Genomic DNA, 23,824 nt, shown 5'->3' with positions numbered 1-23,824 from the left:
TTTTTATTTAGTTTCACCTGTCACGGTGTCTGTACATTAAATATTGCCAGGTAAATTAGACCCACTTCCCATGTAACTTGGGTGACCACGCCATATTTATGGTATCATTGAACTGGTCTGATGATGGACAGCAGATGTCGCCAGTGTCCATAGGAACTCTGTGATAAAACAACGCAAGTCTTGATAGAAAAGTAGTCAGCGATAAAAACTTGTATAAACATTTTTTTTTTGAAAAAAGCTTAGTTAAAGAAGAGAAGCGTTTTAATTTAAAATGCGCACCTTAAAATATTGATTAAATACAGGTGCACATGTTCGCAGCCGTATGCATTTATTTATTTTATTTTTTCAGAGCTGATGGTACAACGATACCCCGTCAACAATTCTTGCTGGCTTTAGCAGACGTTAAGGCAATATTAGTAAAGGCAACGTATTCGACAAGCTATCAAATAGCTAGCCTGGTTAGCTCGAGCATAGACATGGCGGATGAGAACGGCGAGGGGCCTGTGGCGGCGGAGGTCGAGCAGTGCGTGTGCCCCGAGGGATACTTGGGCACCTCTTGCGAGGACTGCGCTCCTGGTTTCACCAGGTAAAACAATAGTTATTTGTACAACAAGAGATCAAAGTTTGATATTTCTTCGAGTGCTTATTTTGAGTCCCGTGCAAGCGAAAGATTCTATACTAGATTCACGAGCGTAGCGAGAATCTTGAGCGTAGTAAGGGACTCAAAAGCGCACGAGATGTAAATAACTTTGATCTCGTGTAGTTCACAAAACTTTTCACCTCAGCAGTGAGAACATATTAGAGAACCCGAAAAATGTATTCCTTCTTCATCACTTACCTATTCACTCATGTTTTCTTAAGATATACTAACAATTAAGTTTTCACCTCAGCAGCTCGAACAAGGGTACTTTGAGCAAAATCGCATTTTGCTCAATTTGTTTCACTCAGTGAGCAAAATGCGATTTTGCTCACTGTTTTTAAGTAGCAAAGTACCCTTGTTCGAGCTGCTGAGGTGAAAAAATAATTACTTACCTACTACTATTATATTTCGTTCGTTTCATTCTTCAGATATAACATTTACCAGGTAGTCCTTTAAACCTACAGGCGACTTTTGCACTATATTAAGAGACAGTCATTTGACTATTGAACTGATTTTTAGTTCGTTCATTCGTTCCCCTACCCTTCCCGTTCGTTCCACCCTCATAGCTGCTCATTCTTTTTTCGTGCACGGCGACGAGCGCACGCGCCCTTTAGCTCCTCGGCTACGACATTATTACCTACAAAAATGTCGAAGCGCACAGCTAAAGACAAGTTAAAATATTACCGTGAAAAAATTAAACGTCTTGAAGATCATAAAAGACGATACAGGATCATTTATGATTCGTCTTCATCGGAAGATGAAGGTAAGTTGTTTGTTTTATTATTTAGTGTTAAGAAGTGATTAAAATGAGCCGACATAGGGATTGACTGCGAGTCTCTAACTATGATCATATAACCATCGGGGTTGACCGCGAGTCTCCAACGATGCAAATAAGCAGAACAATGCGCGCAATCTTCAGTAGATGCGCGTTACTCTGCGACACAAATATTTTCTCAACCTACCCCCAAGAGAAAATATTTTTCATAAAATGTAATAATCACTTCTTTTTTGTTTTAGATGTTGTAATGGAACAAAATCCAGATGGTTCCGTGCCGGCTCATGATCCTATTATACAGGAACCACAGCTAAACATCGAAAATCCCGTACTGGAACATAATAGTGATGTACCGATACCGGACCATAATAACGAGATTCCTGCACCTGAAAATCAGGCAGATTTACTCATGTCGTCAGCTCAACCCGAGCTCGACCCGGACATGCTGCTGGCTCTCGGGGAATCGACCGAGGATACCCCCGAGTATGGCGAAAAAATCCACGATAATTTATCGAAACTTTGGTTACCGTTACTCAAAAAAGGTATGACAAATGAAGCCAAAGATAAAATCCGAAAAGACTATTTGGTTCCCGACAACTGTCGATTGCTACAAGCACCAAAATTAAACGTGGAGATTTCAGCAGCCGTACCCGATATGGTCCGGAATCGAGATAAAAACCTGGCTGCAGCGCAGCAACAACTCGGCCACGGGATCGCTGCCGTCAACAGGGCCATGGATATTCTAATTAAATGTGTAGATTCCAACGGAATCGAAGCTATGAAACACCTCAGCAACGGCTGCCGTATTCTGTGTGACCTTCATGCGTCATCTACTCAAAGCCGCATAAAACTCATCACACCTAGTCTCGATAAGACGTTCTTGCAAGTTATTCAAGACACAGAACGTGATGATACCCTGTTTAGTAATAAATTGTCCGAGAAAATTAAGGCAGCGAAGACCATTGAAAAACAAGGTCTCCAAATCAAGAAAACGTCCCCAAAGAAACCCGCGCCTGCTCAGCCGTCGACAAGTCGAGCGTCGTACTCGGGAAACTGGTCAGCGCCCCCTCGTTACGCGTCGAACAGGGGGGGGCGGAGAGGTGCTCGCAGGCAGACGAATTACACCCGTCGGACGTTTCCAGCTCCACAACCGGCCAAGACACCCCCTGCGACCAAGACACGTGCCCAGGCACCGTAACGCAGGTACATGCCGGCCGAATAAGTCATTTTTATAACTGTTGGCTAAAAATAACATCGAACGACATGGTTTTAGATTGGGTCAGATATGGCTACTCAATCCCATTTATCTCGGACGTAAAACAAACATGTGTTCCATCAAACACGCTCGAACAAAGTGAAGTAGCTGACATGAAATTAGCTATACAAAAGCTGTTAGATTTAGGAGCCATATCTGAGTGCCCTAAAGTCAAAAACCAATATATATCTAAGGTTTTTCTTGCCCCAAAACCTAACGGAGGAAAGCGTTTTATCCTAAATTTAAAAGGTCTCAATAAATTTATTGCTCCCTGTCATTTCAAGATGGAGGATTATCGCACGGCCTCAAAACTCATTCCTCAAAATGGTTTTTTAGCCTCAATAGATTTGACAGAAGCATATTTGCTCATACCTATAAATATAAATGACAGAAAGTACTTGAGATTTCAATTTAATAATCTGACATACGAATTTACATCAATGCCGTATGGTTTATCTGTAGCTCCTAGAGTATTCACAAAGATAATGAAAGAAGTGGTATCTAATTTGAGATCTCGAGGCTTTAAGTCTGTCATTTATTTGGACGATATTCTGTGCATAGGAGATACCTTTCAAGAATGTCTAAATAATGTTAAGGAAACCTCAGAGCTATTGCAATGTTTAGGATTTGTTATCAATTACGATAAGAGTTCCTTACATCCGGAACAAACTTGTAAATTTTTAGGGTTTAACTTTCACACCCAAAATTTGACCATTGCCTTACCTGATGATAAACGAAATAAAATTACACAATTGGTTCGTAAATTCCTAGGGCTGCCTAAATGTACCATTCGAGACTTTTCACAACTCATCGGAGTTTTAGTGTCAGCCTGTCCCGCTGTTAAATATGGTTGGGTTTATACGAAAACCTTAGAAAGGCTAAAATATCTCGAGTTATTAAAAAATAACGATAATTTTGATGCCAAAATGAAACCTTCTTGTTCCATATTGGACGATCTTAACTGGTGGTTAAACAATATTATAACATCAAATAATTACATGAGATATCCTAGTTTTCAACTCGAAATTTACAGTGACGCATCCAACTCCGGTTGGGGTGCGGTTTGTGGGAAAAATAAGGTTAATGGCATGTGGAAATCTTCGGAACGGGACTCTCATATAAATTATTTGGAATTGCTGGCTGTTTACCTTGGATTAAAGAGCTTTGCTAAAAATATGACTAATTGTGCAATTTTGTTGCGAGTTGATAACACGACCGCCATAAGTTATATAAACCGCATGGGGGGCATACAGTTTCCACACCTAAACGATTTGTCGCGTACAATTTGGCAATGGTGCGAGAAGCGAAATATATTGATCTTCGCATCATATATAAATACAAAAGAAAACATTGCGGATCCAGAGTCTAGAAAAATAGTTAACCCTGATACCGAATGGGAACTGTCAGACAGAGCGTTTGAATCTATAGTACAACGGTTTGGTAAACCAACAATAGATTTATTCGCTTCTCGTTCCAATGCCAAATGCCAAAATTTCGTTTCATGGAAACCCGACCCAGATGCGATAGCGGTCGATGCATTTACGATTAACTGGGGTGAAAAATATTTCTACGCCTTTCCCCCTTTTTCGTTAATTTTAAAATGCCTTAGAAAGATCGTAGACGATCAAGCAAACGGAATCCTAGTGTTCCCTTATTGGCCATCGCAACCGTGGTTCCCCCTAATGCGGAGCCTCCTTAGTTCGGAGATAATGTTTCTCAACCCGAATAAAAACTTGCTTCATTCCCATTACAGGGACTGCCATCCCCTACACAAGGGGCTTACCCTGGGGGTCGCGAAGCTCTGCAACAGTCCTTCAGTCGAAGAGGCTCCCCACCAGAGGCTATAACACTGATGTTGGCATCACTCTCTGACAAAACATTACAGCAATACGAAGTTACATATAAGCTCTGGTGGCAATTTTGCACCGTTAATTCTATTGAAATTTTAAATCCCCCGAAATCGTCAATATTGTCTTTTTTAACAGAACAATTTAATAAAAATTGTGCATACGGCACACTGAATAGTCACCGTTCAGCCTTATCCTTGTTATTGGGAGACAATATCGGTTCGGACGATTGCGTGAAACGCCTCCTAAAAGGTGCGTACAAACAAAGACCGAACGGTCCCAAGTATAACCATACATGGGACCCACAGGTCGTTTTAAACCGTGTTTCTCACTGGTATCCCAATACAAGCATAAGCCTGGAAAAACTGTCGAAAAAAATAGTGACATTACTGGCCATATGCACAGCGCATAGGGTTCAAACATTAGCGCTTATAAAAATCGAAAATATTGTTATTTCCCCAAACGGTGTCAAAATTGGAATTACTGACACAATTAAAACATCAGCTGCCGGACGAGAACAACCCGTTCTCTTCCTTCCATATTTTAAAGATAACGTGTCTATATGCCCTGCTACAACTCTCAGAGATTATATTTTTGTAACAAAAAATAAGAGAGTTGATAGTATAGGAAATTTGTTATTGACATACAAACCTCCACATAGGCCTGCAACTTCTCAGACCATCAGCAGATGGATTAAAAATGTTTTGTCGGAAAGTGGCATTGACATAAGAGTGTTTAGCGCGCACAGTGCGCGCCACGCCGCCACGTCGGCCGCGAGCCGCGCCGGCGTCAGCGTCGACACTATCCGCCGCACCGCGGGCTGGACCGCGGCGTCCACGTCGTTTGCGCGGTTCTATAATAGGCCACTATCGGATGAAGGACTCTTTGCGAGATCTGTTTGCTTGCCGAGTACAAGTGACAATCCTTAGATAATAAGATTATTGATCATAATTAGATGATTTATTAATACGAATAAATGTTAATATTAGATGACTGACTAATAGGGTCACGTCGAAAAATTAAATAAAAATACGATTTTGAACCTATCTATAGTTTCATTCCACCTAAGCAAAACTTTAAGACTCTAAACATCTACCTGGTAAATGTTATATCTGAAGAATGAAACGAACGAAATATAATAGATGATCAAACGAACTTCTCGAGCGAAGTTCGATCACTATTATATGAGTCGTTTCATTCGAAGATATAATAACCCTTCCCACCCTAATATGACCCCAAATTTTAAAGTTTTGCATTTTCTCTAAAGATAATGAGCAGCTATGATGGTGGAACGAACGGGAAGGGTAGGGGAACGAATGAACGAACTAAAAATCAGTTCAATAGTCAAATGACTGTCTCTTAATATAGTGCAAAAGTCGCCTGTAGGTTTAAAGGACTACCTGGTAAATGTTATATCTTCGAATGAAACGACTCATATAATAGTGATCGAACTTCGCTCGAGAAGTTCGTTTGATCATCTAAAATATCACATTGATATTTAATTGACACTTAGCTTTATCTTAATATAACAAAAGCTAAATAGCATACAATGAATTACATGCAAGGTGAATTATTTGGTAGAGTTACAGTAGGTTTTAAAATTAAACTTACTACACTACTACACTACTTGTCTTACTGTACTAGTCACTTTTCTATGTCATAGGAGTCAAGAAGCGTTGTACTTGAGACGTTGTGTACGGTGTAACTGTCAAGGAGGATCTATTTGTGATCCAGAAACTGGCGAATGCTTGGTAAGTTATCATTAAATAAAGATGAAATTCATGATTAATTTAATGTACCTATGTGTACATTATAATTGACATCATTGTAAACAACATTCATTTTTTTTCCATTGCAGACATGCCCGGATTATACAACTGGACCCAATTGTGAAGACTGTGTACCTGGATATATAAGAGATTATAGAAATAACTGCGTGCCCGATAATACCCGCTACCCTACACCGAGGCCTGACAATTGCAAGTGCGTATAGTAGCTGATATTAAAACCGACACGTAACGTAACGTTCGTTCATAAATTAACGATTTAAATGGTTGATTTTATTTCAGCTGTGATGCCCGCGGTACAGTTGGGTATCCAGGATGTGATGACAGTGGCAATTGCCATTGCAAGCCGTCAGTGACCGGCGAGTCTTGTAACCGCTGCAGACCAGGTTCATTCGGACTTAGCTACGAAAATCCTGAAGGATGTATTAAATGCTATTGTTCTGGGGTTACTACGGACTGCTCTGAGGTACTCGTGTGCACTTTACTCCATACTAATCACTGGTGACCAACCACAATAACTCATCATAAGCTTTAGAAGTGAATCAATTTAGCCCTTGACCACATTAAAAAAAAATATTTATTTTCAGGTCACCAATTTATATTGGGATCAGGTTCCCGCACCTATGGTCGGCGAAAACAACTATCGTATAATGGACTTGGCAGCGCAAAAAGTTTTGAACGACCACTTCGTCCCTAATCCCGCGGAAAGTGAATTGACATACTCGTTTAGCTTCCCACCAGACGAAGAACTATTTTGGTCCCTGCCCCTGTTAACCTTACCAGGTAAATACTGTCACATGTTTTCTTTTAAATACTTACCTTGCAATAATACAACATTGTGAGACGTGTACGGTATACGGATTATCCCAACGATTAAAAATATGTAAATGTTTATTAAGTCTTAAAATATTTTATGGGTAGGTACTACTTATTTCGACAATAAAATATGTTTCTGTAAAATTTGTATTAAAAAAAAAGTTTCGCTTCCAGCAGGACTTGAACCCGAGACCTCTCTTGTAGTATCGCTCACGGATGTATCTGATTGATAACAAAAAAATGGTTTAATATGTTTCTGTTTTTGCCAGGAAACATGTTGCTATCATACGGAGGAAACTTGAGCTTTAGTCAGAGGTTCGAAGTGGATAACCCGTATCCAGTGTATAACAACCCAGGCACTGACGTCGTCCTAGTAGGAGATGAAGATTCTGTGTATTGGACAAATCCACGACCTTTCCAGTCTGGAGAGGTATTGGTAAGTACAGAACTGATGTTTTTATGATTAACGTTCAGATAATATTTATTAAAAAAATTGTGAAAACGGATATCTTGTCTAATATTTATTTACCCACTTATCTTTTGTTTATTTTATGTACTTATCATAAAGTGTGTTGATAGATATAATATTGTAGGTATGTTATTTCCCTTAAAACATTCCTTTTTTATTACAGTTCAATCAGGTGCCGTTACTTGAAAAGAACTGGTATGTTCTTAACACTCGTGTACCGGCCAGCCGCAATGTCTTCATGTCAGTGTTAAAGAACCTGAAGCGGGTGCTCGTCAGGGCAACTCTCGCTGACTTGCAAAGAGAAAAGTTGACATCCACCTCTATTGCCATTGTGGCCATGGATAAGGCTTCAGAAGAACGGCGTCCAAATGTTGCCAAGGGAATTGAGGTAAACATTACTGTGCAATATATTCAAAATGTTTTTAACCTTTTGGACGCCAATGAACGATATATCCACACCGTAGGTTCGACGCCAAAGACCGATTAATCGGTCACATATCAGTATCATAGAGCAACATAGACCTACGTGCATATATGCATAAAATTCAATTTCAGTTTTGACACTTCGGTGTCGTGGCGTCAGCGTGACAGATTTTGTGTTTGACATGGCGTCGAAAAGCTTAAAGGTTATTTATTATTCCAGGGTCGTATTTTATCAGTTCACCAGAAAACACATGTGCCTACCTAATTAACTAATATTGTTACGTTTTCAGAGTTGCAGATGCCCAGCGGGTTACAGCGGCAGGAGCTGCGAGTCGTGTTCCCCCGGCTACTACCAGCTGAGCGGGCGCTGCCAGCAATGCAGCTGCAGCGGCCACGGCTGCCACGTCGACAGCTACGACCAGGTCGTGTGCGACTGCCCCGACCCTAACTCCGCGTCTGACTGCTCACCTCTTGGTATGAACGAGTTACAATTTACTGTTTACGACTTTATTACCTATTTTAAAGCCATTGGAATAAAATAATATCACCACGCTGTTTTCCAACTGTTTTCGTCCTATTTTGACATCAGCTACTACCTAAAACTGTAGTAGTTTACATAACATGCAAAAAGTATGTTATTGCTTCTTTAAACAACTAGCATTTAAATCAATGTATATATATGATTCGCAATGCTGTAAAAATGATATATTATGTAAAGTGACGTGTTGTTTTAGGTGAATCCGTCGTAACAACTAGTCGACCGCCGCCTCCTCAGTCTAGCGTGACCGTAACTATTTCCAGCCCCACTATTAAGATTCAAAACGTCGGTAGCTGGGTTAATTTCACTTGCCAGGCTAGGAGCTTTTACAGACCAGGTCTACTCCCCGTTAGCTGGAGTAAGAAGAACGGATACTTACCTCAAGGACGATACACGATTGACGACCAAACCGGAACACTCACTATCACACGGGTGCAAGTGTCTGACAGTGGCACATATGTCTGCCAGACGCATGACGGTGTCACTGCGGGTCAAGCAACAGCAACCCTTACTGTGGGAAGTAAGTCAAATATCTCATATATTTATTTCCAGATGTAAGATAAAATGAATTGTATTTATTTAGGTACTTTGTTATTTTCACGCTACATCTTGGATTAGCTTTACCAGACTGGATATATTTCGCCAAAGGTAACCTTTATATTGTATAATACTTATCGTAGTAGGATTTAACTGACCAACAGTCCAACAACAACAGCAGTGTTTATAACACGTATGCTTTTCTATAGGTACTTTAAACCTACTTGATCCTGATCCCAATTATAGGACTTTGTTTAATTCCTTGTTTCTAATATTAACCAAATTATGCCTTTACAGCAAACCCGATGACAAGTCCTACCGTAGCCATACAGCCATCAGTGCAAGAATTATACGAGGGGGAAAGAGTCGAGTTAAATTGTGTCACTGACGGAAACCCCGCCCCTACAATCGAATGGCAGAGAGGTAACGGACAACCTCTGCCCGCGACGGTACAGCTTATTGAATCACTTTTGATAATCGATAGTGCGAGAGAAGAAGATTCTGGAGATTACAGGTAAAGATAAATTTGATTAACCTTTTCGCCGCGACGTCAATGAAGTAATAAAGTGTCATCAACGCCATGTCAAAAATTGTACGTCAACCCGTATTTATAATTTATAACATATCAAGTCGTGTCATGTGGGGCACGAAATGTACTGACGTTATATCAAGTCAATGGCAGCAAAAATTTTAAATGCTCTAAAGTATACATTTAAGTAATATTTGTGTTTTTGACAGATGCGTCGCCAGCAACAACGTGGGAACCGACGATCGCATAGCCAGTGTTATCGTACGGCCCCTGCCGTCCAGGCCACCCCGCGAGAGACTCACAATAAAACCATCAGCTTCTAACGTCGTTGAAGGCCAAAGCACTAACGTTGTATGTACTGGGACAGCTAATATACCACCCGGTTCCATTAAATGGGTCAGGTAATTACCGCAAATTTTACGTTCCTGCATTGGCATAAAGAAAACACGCTGTGGATGTTCACTATTTTACTATATTATTTCAGGCAAGACGGCAATGAATTTGAAATAAATGTGCAATCACTGAACGGCGTCTTGTATATTGATGTAGCTCGCCTTGAAAATCAAGGAGTGTATATGTGCAAGACAAGTGCTGGACAAGCAGATGAGATGGCTGTACTCGTTACGGTTATCCCTGTGGGCACGCAATCGCCAGCAGAGAGTCCTGGCGTAGACGTTGATGTAAATGAACTGAGAATTCCAACTGGGGAAAGAGGGGTGGTTCACTGCACTGCCACAGGAAACCCGCTACCGCGAATTGTATGGACAAAGGTACCCAAACTTTGTAATATTATCTTACGAATAATATCATATTAATGAGAAAGATAACATTATACTTACTGTATTTAATTTCACATTCAGCACGAAGGTCAGTTCGGCCCAAGCACCAGCCAAAGAGGAAACACGCTGACAATTGCTAATGCCCAGGAGAGTGACCGAGGATTATACGTATGCAGTGCTATCGTAGACGGAAATCCAGTCATGTCCCAATACGTCACTGTGGATATAGAAAGTAGGAATGATTACAATAACTTTTAATTTTTACGTCTTAATACTTATGTATACTTAATAAACGTATTTATTGGTATTACTTTGTAAAACCATGATTTTTTTCCAGATTGTAGCAAATCGAAAAGAAAGGTGTACTTAGATATTATTTTACCTTTGGATTCTGCATTAATCTTAATATACGTATTTATGTGTGTACAGCCCGTATTCGCCCAAGAGTACAAATTTGGCCACAACAAGATGTGCGCGCTCGGATCGGCAGTCAGTTTGAGCTCCGTTGTCAAATCTTAGAAGGCGAGCCACGCCCCGATATTATGTGGTCCAGAAGTAAAGGACGTGCACTGTCCGCCGACGCTCAAGTTGGCCCTGCAGAAGTTATCAGGTTTGTTTTAAAACTTAGATATAACCATTCCATGATGTGTGATAACGTTTAAAGGATGCCCCCTCTTATATATGATCTTTGTTTTGTGGTGTTTAGGTTCTCGAAAATCGACGTTAACGACGATGGAGAGTATATTTGTAACGCTGGAAACAAAGCCGGAAACGACACAGCTACAGCCACGTTAAAAGTGTGGTCCCCACCAGAGATAACTATAACACCAGACCGCTTAGTCAGAGTCAGCTTGGGTGAACCCGTGGAAATTAAATGCAGAGCCAACGGCTACCCAGAACCTATGGTGTCAATACATCGTAAGTGACCTATCTAGTACTAATCAGTGCAAATTATATTTCGTCAACATTACCTACTACTTGCGTAACGTATGAGATTTTTTTATTTGGCAGAATTGTATGGGCTCAAGGTACAAATACACCTTATTTTAGCTAAATTAATTAAAAGTAAAAACCCCGCGGCACATTGGCTGCGTCTTTGTCTCTAGTGTTTAAAAGAGTAAAATACCTCGGAGATCACTATTTTTATCTGCAAACAGTGCGAGACCAATCAGGGCGCGGGCGCGTGATCGTGCCGCCGACTCCGCTGGTGGCGTCGCTGCGGCTGGCGGCGGCGAGCGATGCCGACAACAAGGACTACATCTGCACCGCCACGTCGCTCGACCAGTCCGTCGACGAACCGTTCACCGTCGAAGTCTATCGGGGTGACGCCGGCTTCGGCAACGGTGGGTTTCTAACCTTCAAAACATTCTACTACTAAATATTCTATTCCATATATCTGACACCGTAAGATTGTGAACCCGTTAGTTTATAATCTAACGTAGGTTAGGTTAGATTATAATCTCCCTACCGTCAGTTTATAATGTAACTAGCAAGATTATAATATGACAAGTGTTTACAATTTTACGGTGACATATCTGTTAACGGTTGTGAATTTAAGATCGTAACATATTGTATAGGTACCTTCTTTATTTATAGAGTAAACAGTAACAGTATGATAAAATTGTAAATCAATAAATGCACAATGTTTATCCTTTAATATACTTACATTTTCTGATATTCATATTCAGAGGATGACGATGGAGCAGGATTCGAAGAACAGGAAACGTACAATCCGGACCAACAGCTAACCTCAGAGCCTCAGTATGCCGCAGAAGGCCAGGACACCAACCTCTGGTAATATTTTTTTATTCAGCTACAGATTAAAATTCTGTTTCGCCTATTCCCACTATTAAGGTACATAAGAGAAGATCTTATTTGAGAATCAACGTGATGAATAAGTATGTATACTAATAGGTAGGTACATGTTTCGTATTAGGTTAAAAAAATCATTGACTAATATATTTTTTTAATTTGATATAATCTCATTATTCATAGGTGCAATTACACTGGTGACTATGACCACGATCTCAAGTGGTCTAGACGCGATCGCCGTCCATTACAGCGAAACGCGCAACTCAACAACAACCAACTAATAATCCGTAATGTGAGTTTGTTCACTTATTTATTTTCCTTCTTAATATCCTACATTTTGATGTACATTTTTTACTCCCTCGATCCATTCACACAGGTTTTGCTGAATCAATCTGTGCATCTAGTCTAGCGAGCGTAGGTTGTATGCTGATAACCACGTTATATAGAAAATGTCTCCATTTATCACCGAACCATTGAAAGAGACAGACCCTGTCATTATCACGCTGCCACGTCGATAACGGCAACCAACACATTTGTACAGTTGTATTTTATACCAAAATCATTCGACAACATACTAAAATGTTGAGCAGGCAACGAAGGAAGACTCTGGCGAGTACGAATGCAGTGAGGTAGACCGACGCACGCAGTACGTGCTGCGCAGTGCATACTTCACCCTCGAGGTGGTGAGGCCGCCGCGCGTCACGCTGCACCCGGCCTCGCAGACCGTGTCGCCCGGCCAGTCGCCCACCGTCGAATGCATCGTCGAGGGTGACGATATCCGCGAAGTCTCTTGGGATCCGGTCGATAAGCCTTTCTCCAGGTACACTGCTACAATTTGAAACTGCATTTTAAGACCCTAAATTCTAGCGCATACTTATAAATTTGGATTTATTACTATTATTTTGTATTTTTAAATGACACTAACCTTAAGTAATTTTAAGATTTGTTTGTTCTAAGTACTAACTAACATTTATGGATTTTATGGATTCGAAATAAATTAATTGAATTGAATTGAATTGAATAAATATCGGTAGCAATATATTAATTCAGACTTAGCTACGTGTTCTGGACCTAACAGATAATGGTGCTCTCGCATCGTGCTTCTAATTTTTGACCACATTCTGGAGACTAAATAAATGGCTTTTAAGTTTAATATTTTCTTTCAAATTTGGCTGTATTTTTCTGTCACTACAGTAATGGGAAATCCTTAATAACTTATGTCACTATATCACATGAAAACATGCTTTAATTTTTATCTTACGTGTTTACTAATAAGTATTGAACTCCATTACAACTCAATCGCCCCAATACAAGTCTATTCGATATGTCACCCAGTGGTCTATCTGACAGGACTTTTATTGATGTGAAAGTGCAGGCTGTGCCTTTGAATGGTTTTAGACTTTGCATTAAATTTGGGTGTTATTTCTAACATATTTTATTGCAAGATTTTAAGGACTGTTCAGGTTGCTGATTTTTATTTATTGAATGCATAACTACATAAACTACCTACGTAGTGGTATATTATAATTAATTAGAGTCTGTGCGGAAAGAGGAGAGTCGTGGAATGTATTGGGCCCCATACATTTCACGACTCTTCTCTTTCCGCACAGACTCTAATTATATGTAAAAAATAATGTAATTTATATTACAGGCGTGTAGATAAGAGAGGCTCGACGCTTATTTTCCGGCGCATCGAAGTAGAGGACGAAGGGTTCTACAAGTGCACTGCCAAAAATGTGGTCGCTGAAGCTTCCGGTGTTGCTCAAGTTATCGTCAGCGGTACGTAATCACTTCATAATACATACTCGTCCGAGCTGTACGTGTACATATAGTAGTGCATACAAATACATTATTTGAGAAAAAACACCTATTTGTAGGGAATGCAATCTCGAACCAAGATTGGCAATTAGAGATCTTGCGAGAAAAATCTGATTCGAGATGTCGACCGTCAGACTTTAGAAATCGAGATTACTCTCGACGAGATCCAAATTTGATATAGTACCTAATCAAAAATAAGTTATTTTGATCAATATTGCCTAATAATTCAGTAAACACTACCTACCTATGCAGGGTGTTTGCAAATAAAACGGCAACTTACAAAATAAATTAGGGTAATCAATCCAAAATCACACAAATCACTCTGAGTACGCTAAGTCCGCCCAATTCTTCCGCACAGAATGCAATACATCGCTCTTATCGTCAGTTAAAGCCAGTCCTATATACAAGCGTTAATCTGGCAACCTCGTTCGAAATCTCGAAAATATTATAACCCCTCGTATGCTGCCTGTCAAATTTGATCACTGAAAAAGTGACAATTACAACAATAGATTAAAATTCTCACGCACGGATCCGTGTCTAAGCATACGAGGGGTTAATCGTGATCTCCAACTTTCTGCCAACGAGATTTAATCTCAAATCAAAATTCACTCCAGATCTCGTGAGATCGAGATTGCATTCCCTACCTATTTGGGCATATTAGGCACTTTAATATTAGCGACAATACCTTCACGCATAGTTAAAGCTTTAACCACAACGTTGAGACAGAAGCGCACTTGAATATTGCACACACTTATAGTATAATTACATATCTACGACAAAATCTGAAAGTTTGAAGTCTTGTTTTGTGCAATAAAGTGTTTACTACTACTACTACTAAAATCTGAAAATTTCTCACGCACCGTTAGTTATAATATTTTGAATATTATCTACGAGTAAGTTAACAGTTACAAACGTTAATCGTTTGTATTCTGCTAATAAATCTTTGCAATTTAATTAATTAATTATTTGTACCTATTTGATGAATAATAAAGTAACGTGGTTTAACCAAACGCCAAACAGTGTTAATCTTTCATATTCATTCCTACAAAAGAGAAACCTTTAGTAGGCACACACAAAATAAGTTACGCTGAACAATAAAATTAAATTTATCTTGGTAATCGAATCCCTTAAAAATAGTTTATTAGCGAGCATTAAAGTTTAGATACTATATAGGAACATCATTGGTTAAAAGCTGTGTATAAATTCACCGTCGGCACTAACTCCATTAGATCATCAAATGGTTACCACCTTCATGACCTTCTCATACCGATAATTCATTTTGTATGACGCTCATTTCACCATTATGCTCGTACGCCAAACTCACATGATTGCATGGCACCGTGACGTTCATAGAGTCGGATGGCGTGGCATCGGTGTCGCACGATAACGAACAGGTGGCGCGCGTGGGCCAGCGCGTGGGGTTCCGCTGCGACGCGTCCATGCAGGCGCAGCGCACGCGCGTGACTTGGACCAAGGACGCGCGCCCGCTGCCGCGCTCCACGCGCGTGCTCAACGATGGCTCCATCTATATTAATCCGGCTAAGATATCCGACACCGGCCGCTACGACTGCACCATTAAGGATGAATACGGAAGAAATATTATTAGAAATTACATCAACCTCCAAATCGAGGGTCAGTTATAATACAAATGTTCTTACCATATTTATATTATTTTAAATTACCCGTATATATGTAGTTCAAGCTAACGTTCCTAATAATAAAATCTTTAATAAATGACCATGCTTCCAACGCCGTGCTAAATAGTTTTTAATAACCTTGGCATGTTAAGGGTGGTCGTGCACTAAAAAGTTAATCTTATATGCAGTCACGTCACGTAAAGATAGGAAACTTAGTGTCATAGATATTATTAGCTACACAAGGTACCTATATCCAGCCTATATCCTATAGGTATCGCTAGGAGAGTTGAGGTGAATGATTAGACATACAGCTACACAGAGTACTTCTCGTACCCTTACCTATACTTATAATCGCGAAAAAAGTATTGAATGAATGAATGAATGAGGGTATGTGATTTAAGTTCAAGATACCTATTAAACTAAAAAATTAAATACCTTGAATAAACTTTTTGGTCCATCTTGCAGTTCGCGGTTAAAATTGCTATCGGAACAAAAAAGAATACTAATTACAAAATCTCGCTTTCATTACATTATTTTGTTGTTGTGTGCGTGACTTCAGGCCTGTGCACACCGGCTTGCGTGTGCGTGACGTGCACGTACGCGTGCGCTAAAATGTTGGAGCCGCACACGCACACGTCACGCAAGCGGTGTGCCGTCTCTCATAAGGATCTGTATACTACAACGCTGCACGCGCACGTGCACGTCACGCACACGCAGCCGGTGTGCACAGGCCTTTCAACTCTCGTACCCTTACCTATACGGAGGCTTAACTTGTTAGTGCAAGACGTCCCATGTAAAACTATTTAAATATCATCAGTATACTACATAATTTATTTATATACTTTCATTTATTCAGTGCAGTTAACAATCTAATGCTACTTGTAGACTTATTATTTCTAATTATGTCTTATGATTTTGCTTCTCGCGCACGAAGGTATCGAAAAGTGCTCGGAAACGCAATTCCGTTGTACTGACGGGTCTAGTTGCGTAGACAATGAGCTCATATGCGACGGACGAAACGATTGTGAGGATCATAGCGACGAAATATGTTTAACGAACACGCAGATGTCGAACACTCTTTCGGATTATCCGCCATATACTGGTAATACAGGTGCAGGTGTGTTCGGGTTATTTGTGGGTGTGTGTCCAGTTTGCAATGTGGGAATTTAAGTGCCTACGACAGTTTTATATTGTTACCTTGTTTGGGTAGTGACTAAAATGTAAGCAAGAGTGTACGTTGGTACTTGTTTATATAAAATTCGCCTTGTGTTGTACATGGGTATTGGGTACACACTGTCGTGCTGTGATAAATCATTTTATTTAGATGTAAATGACCAAATTTTTATAGATATGTACATCGATCTGTCAAGGCGCGGCAGTAGGTAAACCTTAATATTTTACAGATCAATTACTTAAGTAAGATGTAAACATAAGATAAAACTTTATTTTATTATTTATTGAGTATTTTAACCTAGGCACAATTGTGTTAACTTATAACCGAAGATGTAAATGTTTGCCTTGTCTGAGTCCGTAACCTATGTGTGCATGTATGCATTTGTGCATGTTTAATTTAATATACTCGTATTCATTGTGTAGTTTCCATCTATTCTTCGATTAAGTAACTACTAACAACAAAAATTATTGCTACATGCATGTACCTATGTCACCTTAAAACTTCATTCATGTAATGGCAGTTCTATTCTATAAACCACGACTTTGTGCAAATTAAATTTGCATGGGAAAAGCCTTTGTGTCAAATGTTTAATACCGTTTTAATAATAGGTAACCTAATTTCATATTGAACGTTTGTCAGTTTTTTGATATGTGAATGATAGTAATGAAATTTTTGTAATTTTTTCTATTTATGTAATAAACTGCTAATCAAAGTAAGAAAATAATTACCTATAGGACTAGGTACCTACTAAGTTTGTTAACCGTACTCATTGTGCAGATTATTATTGCTATCGCTTCGCTTGCACAATATGTGTCTATTTTCAATATTTCACGCACTGTATCAAGCTTTTACGCGCATGACTGCTTTTGGTACACGTAAGCTTACCTACATGTTACACTATGTGACGTGTTGTCCATTTTTTGCGAAGATATGTGTCTTTTTAATCCCTTACGATTTATATGACTTTAAAGAGTAATAATAATAATATTGTTAATTTAACTTTCCATATTCTCTCCGTTACTTTATGCGTTTATCATCTCATTAGAATTTTTAGGGTAGGTAATAAAAAGGCAAGTAGGTACTCGGGTAACAGGTCACACAGGTCAATTTATAATAGAGGCTGACTACAATTCTTGTAGGTTTACTGATATTTTTGTTTCTATTTTATTTTAATTTTCGTAAAATTCTAAGCAAATCACTCAACAATATTTGGTATTTAACAAAACTTTATTGTCTGATTTTTTTTACCAATATTATAAGTACTTTGAAAGTAAATATTAGTAACACATTTATATATTTTAGGGCCCGCTGTAGAAGAGCAGGCGTTAGTTACGATCATCCAGCCTAACCGGCGGTTCCGCGTCGGCGACAACGTCGAAGTGTTGTGCAGAACTGCCGGCGCGGACGTAGTCGCGACGTGGGAGCGAGTCGGCACGCGCCAGCACGTCGACCAACGGGTAAACCACTTTATTAAACCTGCTTGAGAGAAACAGATATCCATTTTTGTTTATTTTCAACCTGCGCTCGGATCCTACCGATTGCGCCAGTTTTGTGGGAATGCAACTATTAAATAAGTTGTCCTTACATGTATATTGTGTTACAAAATGATCATATAATCCTATAAGGATATAGTTTTTTTTTATATTAAAAGTAAGTCAGTGATTACAGGAAATATAGGTAAGTACCTATTATGAAACTGAAATTATTTTGGCAATAAATTTAAAACACCTTTTATTTGTTTAATAGCGGTTTGGCGAAGGCTCGTCGTTGACTCTGAACAGTGTTGCGGAGTCGGATGCTGGCACATACAGATGTACCGGGATGGACCAGTACCAACGAACGTCTTCTGATGACCTTAATTTAGAAATACAACCAGGTACTTAATTTATTACTATGTGTATCGTAAAACCTTCTTAGACTATGTTTGTTGTCCGCTCGGTAGTTTAGTTGGCCCACAAGTCGTTTGGTATTAGATCTACCATCGCCCACACAGTTAACTGACAGTTCGTAAACCTTATTTCAAAAGGCATAAGGTTTACCGATGGACAGTTAAGAGTGTTGCAGTTTGTTCAAAACATCTTTTAGTTTAGTCTTCTATTTTTGCATATACTCATGCTATTGATAAAAATATAAAATTAACAGACTTATTAAGTCTACCCAAGAGCAAAATCGTCTTAGTTCAATTGATGAATGATTTTTCGATAGGTACTGTTTACTCAAATATAACATAGGTATTAGTAAAATATAAATCTCGAATAATTTATATTTTATATTACTTAAAATATGTTGTTGTTTCCAGTGCCAGTTGGCCCACAGTACCCGTCCATCCGGGACACGACGTTCACTGCTCGCGTTGGGCAACCGACATACCTTCCCTGCCCGAATCTCGAGCCGGGCGCGACAGTTGAATGGAGACGTGAATATGCTCCTCTCGCTCCGGGTGCCAGGGCCGATGAGGTAGGCCACGTGATAAAGCAAACTACACTTTTTGACACCATACCGAAAGACGCTGTCCGTAGACCGATAAATAATTTTTACTTTGTGTCAGAGACATTTTCATAACCTAGCACATTAGTATTAGTATTTTCTTAAAAGAAAACATTATGAAAAAAACTGTAGATGGTATTAAAAAAATATCTGAACACGCACTCTAGCGCCTTGACAATAGAGGCGTGTTCAAATATTTGTGAGCACCTTTGCCGCTCTGATATATCTGATGGCTACTGTACCTATGTGGGATTCCCAACCTGCACTGTTTAATTAGCTTAACTTCCCACGTCAATAGCTATGATATGTATACTGACATAGATACGGATGATAATTAATAAATTACTTGTTTCTCCAATAAAAGTAATCATCATCATTAAAAAAGAAGAGCAGATTTGCATTGAGCAGTTACTTTTAGATTTCTTTTGTTTGGCAACTGTTGTGCTTAGATTCAAAAGTAACATTGTTGCAGGCCAACTTGTACATAAATCCAGTTAGCGAAGCGGACGCGGGCACGTACATCTGCCGCGTGAACAACGGGCGCTCCGTCACGGAGGGGCGCGTGGTGCTGAAGGTGACAGGCGTGGTGCCGCAGTTCAACCGCTTCAGCTACCTGGCCCTTCCCAACTTGCCTGATGCCTACACGCAGTTTGACATCGAGATCTCTTTCAAACCTACTGGTAAAATACATCAGACTTATTTTATTCGTTCTGAATATTTTTAGTTATTATTTTGCTTGACTTATTTAATTATTTGTTGATTTGATGGATTTCGATCATGTTACGTCATGCTACGGCAGTTCGCCGATAACATTTTTCAAGCCACCTTAGACTTAATAATATTTTCTACCTATAGGTACCTACTTATTCATCGATGACCGAAAATATTGTAGGTACCGGTTGATAGACAAGACATACACTTCGTGGATGAGGTCCATAGATTGGAGGCCTTAGGAAGCGGGAGGGTGCGCCTGGCAACCTGGCGCTGAGGCGTCGGGAGATAGCGCGGGCTCACTCTACTTCCTCTAAATCGTGCGCACGCTATACCTTTGTCGTGATTAGAATTGAATAGCTGTAAAAATGTACAAAATTTCGCAGATTCCGACGGTCTAATTCTCTTTGACAATGGACGGACTGGCACATTCGTAGCCTTAAGGCTGTACAGTGGCCAGCCAGAGATGGTACTCGATGCAGGCTCCGGGCCGATCACTGTCATGGGAGACCGACCTCTGCAACTTAACGCATGGCATACAGTTCGTCTGAGCAGAATGGACACTAAAGGTATGTAATTTTTTACTCGTTCGTAGACCACAACGCAAGTGTTACTTAGTAAAACAAAATTGGCATCGAATCGAAAATTGATGTAAAAACTTACTTCTTTTTCAGTATCAATGAACGTAGACGACGCTGGACCATTCACCGCCGTGATCCCGACACAGCTCGCTGTAATGGATCTCAACAACCCGCTGTATATCGGAGGAGTACCGGACAACATACAGTTGCCAGCCGCACTGGCAAATACTCCAGGGTAAGCAAACCAATGTGATTTGACAATCCAGTTGCCATGAAAAATATGGCGCCATTCAGCTACATATACTTAAGCGGAGATTCTTTTTAGTGTATTTTTTCATATAGGTACAATGTATGTATGAAATGTCAATTACACACGTCACATTCTTTCTAACGTACCTAATAACATTAGCAAATCGTCGGTAGGTATATGACTTAACTATATAACTACCCAATCCGGCACGACCGTCACTGCAATGTTAAGGTATATGTACAGCCAAAAACCCCTTCAAGCCCTATTGCCTGATCTCTATTCCTTGAAATTATAGTATATTTCAATTGTATACAAATAATCCTTAAATTAATTTATTTTGTGATGATTGTATTGTTCTAGGTTCACAGGATGTGTGGGAATGCTCATTTTGGGTAAACAAGAGCAGGACATAATGGCGAATAGCTACAAGTACGAGGTGACGGAGTGCGACTCATGCTCGCCCAACCTATGCTTGCATGGGGGCGTGTGCCAGGTAACAAACAATATCTAACTATAAGTCGACAGTCATTACTAGGTACTGTGTAGTACAGACGTAGGTACAGGGTGTAAGTCACAATAGTTTGAAATTCCTCTTAAATTTTATATTAATTTGTATTAGTGGTTTAAAATTAAAATTGGTGGACTGTAAGTACCTACAATATTTACTATCTGAAATCATTGCAAACTGAGTGTGTGTCTTGTCACATGACAACCAGTGGGACAGATCAAGGTTAAATAAAGACATGAGAAATGTCTCTTTTATTTTTCGAAAATAATGCTGGTGCCTCATGGAGGTTAAAAAGGAGCTCTATAGTCGAATAAGTACAATGTTTTAAAGTTATGATTAAAAAAAAAAAAAAACAGTTTCTCTTAGTGTGTGTTCGTCCTGACTTTCAGGAAAAATAATTAATAATATCAAGAGAATCTAGATACCTACTACTCAAATGTTTATTCTACAATAAATCTCGAGTCCGTTTAAAAGGTATTATAAAGGCACTGTATTTGATGTTCAGGAGGCTCGCAACGAGCGCGGCTACGTATGCCTGTGCCCGGCCGGGTACGCGGGCCAGAACTGCGACCACACAGGGGAAGGCTGCCGTCCGCACATCTGCGGCCCCGGCAAGTGCACCGAGGTTGGCGGTACCTACAAGTGCTCCTGTCCGATCACACACGCTGGCCATAAGTAATCATTCAGTATTTCTTATTAACAACCGATTGGTTTACCTACTTACCTGCAACATCATTTATGGACCCGTACCTTATGATCTGTAAGTAAAGGTGTCAATGGTTTTCAGCTGCGAACGCCAACAATCCATCGAATACCCCGCGTTCACCGGCAGCGCATACCTAGCGATCCAAGCGCCGCCGTCCAGCCGCTCGCTGTACATGTCCCTAAAGATCAAGGCCATGAGCCCGGTCACCGACGGCATCATCATGTACTGCGCTGAGTCTGAGCAGGGGCACGGAGGCTTCACGTCACTCGCCGTTAAAGACCAACGTCTGGAATTCCGCTACCAAACGGGAGACTGTACGTATTACATGTACAGTCGCCATCAGATATATCGGAGCGGCCTAGGTGTTCACAATATCTGAACACGCACTCTAACGCCTTGACAATAGAGGCGTGTTCAGATATTTGTGACCGCCTTGACCGCTCCGATATATCTGATGGCGACTGTATATAAACAATACTAGCATTCTAAAAATTTTTTCACCGCTTGAGTGGTTGTCAAGGCTCTCTTTATTCTTCAAAAACTGATGAGAATGTTGCATTTTATCCACGAGAATTGGGAAGCATAGTATGCATAACAGTTTTTGAAGTTAGGTACTTTTTAATTGTATCTTATAATACCGCGACGTCTTGACTTTGGTACACTTTTTGTAGCATACCAACCCGCCATCCTGGCCAGCCAGCGGCTGCTCCGTCCCAACGAGTGGACCGACGTGACCCTCACGCGCTCCGGGCCCACAGTGCGCTTGACCATCAACAGCGAGACCGTCTCCAATATCCTTCCTCAACCCAACCAACTTGGGGTAAGCTTAATCATTATGGAACGTTCTAGAAATCAAACGTTCTTTCCGAAAAAGAAGTTGGCACCGACTTGAATACAACAAAGTGAAGTAGTGTCATTATAAACGTCATATTTTCATAGAAACTTGACATTAATGATGTAATCGCCACACTTTGTCATAGCAAATGCCATGCAGGGTTCGCTTGGTACAACTCTAAGTTTTGCTAGACGGGGTTTTCTACTTATCTGATTTACTAGGATATAGTTCTGTGACATACGATTTTATGACTGATACTTTGACATCTCCGAGCTATCTTCATGTTTAAAATATTTTTCCTTATATAAAACAAAACTACCTATATTTACAGGAGCTTCATTTGAAAACACCCATGTACGTGGGTGGCGTTGACGACTCAAACATTGTACTGAACAGGAATGTTGAAGTGGCGGGTGGATTCAGCGGATGCATCAAGGACGTATGTCGCTTTTCAGTTTGTTACTTTTACGTAACGTTATCTAATACGCAGCGTTACCTAACTTTTAAAGATGGATGTATATAAAAATATTCAAGAATTTTAAAAATATAGTTTTAGCAAGCCTGTTTTGAGAAATGTACGTGCGACGGGCCTAACTCCCCTCCCGTACAATTTTAGAATTTCGGGCCTTTTTATAGAGGGTTAACGCAAAATTGTAGTTTTTATATTAAATTTTACACGTTTTAATCAAGGGCATATGCCATGAAAAAATAATACCTACACGGAATCGGGACTATATTTTCAATGGCAGATTACAACCAAAACCCTCAAAGGCAAAAGTTGATTCGATAGAAAAAATCTAGGTATAATTTATTATCGTATATATACATACTCTGTATAGGTATTATAACCATAGCAGTATATAATAACTAGTGTGTTAAACAGAAGTATACCTATTTTCAGAGTAATTGA

The 23,824-nt window shown here is 39.9% G+C and overlaps 2 protein-coding genes across 3 annotated transcripts in view; both read left to right on the top strand.

The window, feature by feature from the left end:
- Positions 1 to 23,824, top strand: part of LOC134660791 (basement membrane-specific heparan sulfate proteoglycan core protein) — a 211,424-nt gene that overhangs the window by 182,612 nt on the left and 4,988 nt on the right. The window contains exons 38-70 of the mRNA XM_063516579.1: positions 350 to 586; positions 6,181 to 6,268; positions 6,376 to 6,500; positions 6,587 to 6,770; positions 6,892 to 7,087; positions 7,390 to 7,556; positions 7,753 to 7,977; positions 8,303 to 8,486; positions 8,747 to 9,070; positions 9,385 to 9,601; positions 9,826 to 10,017; positions 10,101 to 10,386; positions 10,477 to 10,627; positions 10,825 to 11,005; positions 11,102 to 11,313; positions 11,553 to 11,738; positions 12,084 to 12,189; positions 12,391 to 12,499; positions 12,798 to 13,027; positions 13,859 to 13,986; positions 15,379 to 15,657; positions 16,597 to 16,779; positions 18,139 to 18,293; positions 18,583 to 18,712; positions 19,136 to 19,293; positions 19,796 to 20,003; positions 20,421 to 20,603; positions 20,709 to 20,850; positions 21,226 to 21,358; positions 21,879 to 22,048; positions 22,161 to 22,393; positions 22,751 to 22,899; positions 23,246 to 23,353. Coding sequence (XP_063372649.1) covers positions 350 to 586; positions 6,181 to 6,268; positions 6,376 to 6,500; positions 6,587 to 6,770; positions 6,892 to 7,087; positions 7,390 to 7,556; positions 7,753 to 7,977; positions 8,303 to 8,486; positions 8,747 to 9,070; positions 9,385 to 9,601; positions 9,826 to 10,017; positions 10,101 to 10,386; positions 10,477 to 10,627; positions 10,825 to 11,005; positions 11,102 to 11,313; positions 11,553 to 11,738; positions 12,084 to 12,189; positions 12,391 to 12,499; positions 12,798 to 13,027; positions 13,859 to 13,986; positions 15,379 to 15,657; positions 16,597 to 16,779; positions 18,139 to 18,293; positions 18,583 to 18,712; positions 19,136 to 19,293; positions 19,796 to 20,003; positions 20,421 to 20,603; positions 20,709 to 20,850; positions 21,226 to 21,358; positions 21,879 to 22,048; positions 22,161 to 22,393; positions 22,751 to 22,899; positions 23,246 to 23,353 — 5,959 coding nt within the window. The remainder of the gene's footprint in view (positions 1 to 349; positions 587 to 6,180; positions 6,269 to 6,375; positions 6,501 to 6,586; positions 6,771 to 6,891; positions 7,088 to 7,389; positions 7,557 to 7,752; positions 7,978 to 8,302; positions 8,487 to 8,746; positions 9,071 to 9,384; positions 9,602 to 9,825; positions 10,018 to 10,100; positions 10,387 to 10,476; positions 10,628 to 10,824; positions 11,006 to 11,101; positions 11,314 to 11,552; positions 11,739 to 12,083; positions 12,190 to 12,390; positions 12,500 to 12,797; positions 13,028 to 13,858; positions 13,987 to 15,378; positions 15,658 to 16,596; positions 16,780 to 18,138; positions 18,294 to 18,582; positions 18,713 to 19,135; positions 19,294 to 19,795; positions 20,004 to 20,420; positions 20,604 to 20,708; positions 20,851 to 21,225; positions 21,359 to 21,878; positions 22,049 to 22,160; positions 22,394 to 22,750; positions 22,900 to 23,245; positions 23,354 to 23,824) is intronic.
- Positions 1,045 to 4,548, top strand: LOC134660834 (uncharacterized). Of its 2 annotated transcripts, none has more exons than XM_063516669.1 (2): positions 1,045 to 1,403; positions 1,658 to 2,620. In XM_063516669.1, exons 1-2 carry the CDS (start codon positions 1,286 to 1,288, stop codon positions 2,611 to 2,613), a joined length of 1,074 nt encoding a protein of 357 aa, XP_063372739.1. In that variant the 5' UTR covers positions 1,045 to 1,285; the 3' UTR covers positions 2,614 to 2,620. The 2 variants fall into 2 exon arrangements, with proteins under 2 accessions (XP_063372739.1, XP_063372738.1); XM_063516668.1 differs by lacking the exon at positions 1,045 to 1,403 and adding an exon at positions 4,424 to 4,548 and having other exon boundaries at positions 1,446 to 2,618.

The sequence above is a fragment of the Cydia amplana genome, chromosome Z (genome assembly GCF_948474715.1).
Source record: "Cydia amplana chromosome Z, ilCydAmpl1.1, whole genome shotgun sequence".
Lineage (NCBI taxonomy): Eukaryota > Metazoa > Arthropoda > Insecta > Lepidoptera > Tortricidae > Cydia > Cydia amplana.
Note: the sequence above shows the minus strand (reverse complement) of the source record. Positions and strands in the feature narration are given on the sequence as shown.

Coding starts and splice junctions, on each gene's coding strand:
- LOC134660834 (XM_063516668.1), top strand. CDS start 1,525: ATGCAAATAAGCAGAACAATGCGCGCAATCTTCAGTAGATGCGCGTTA.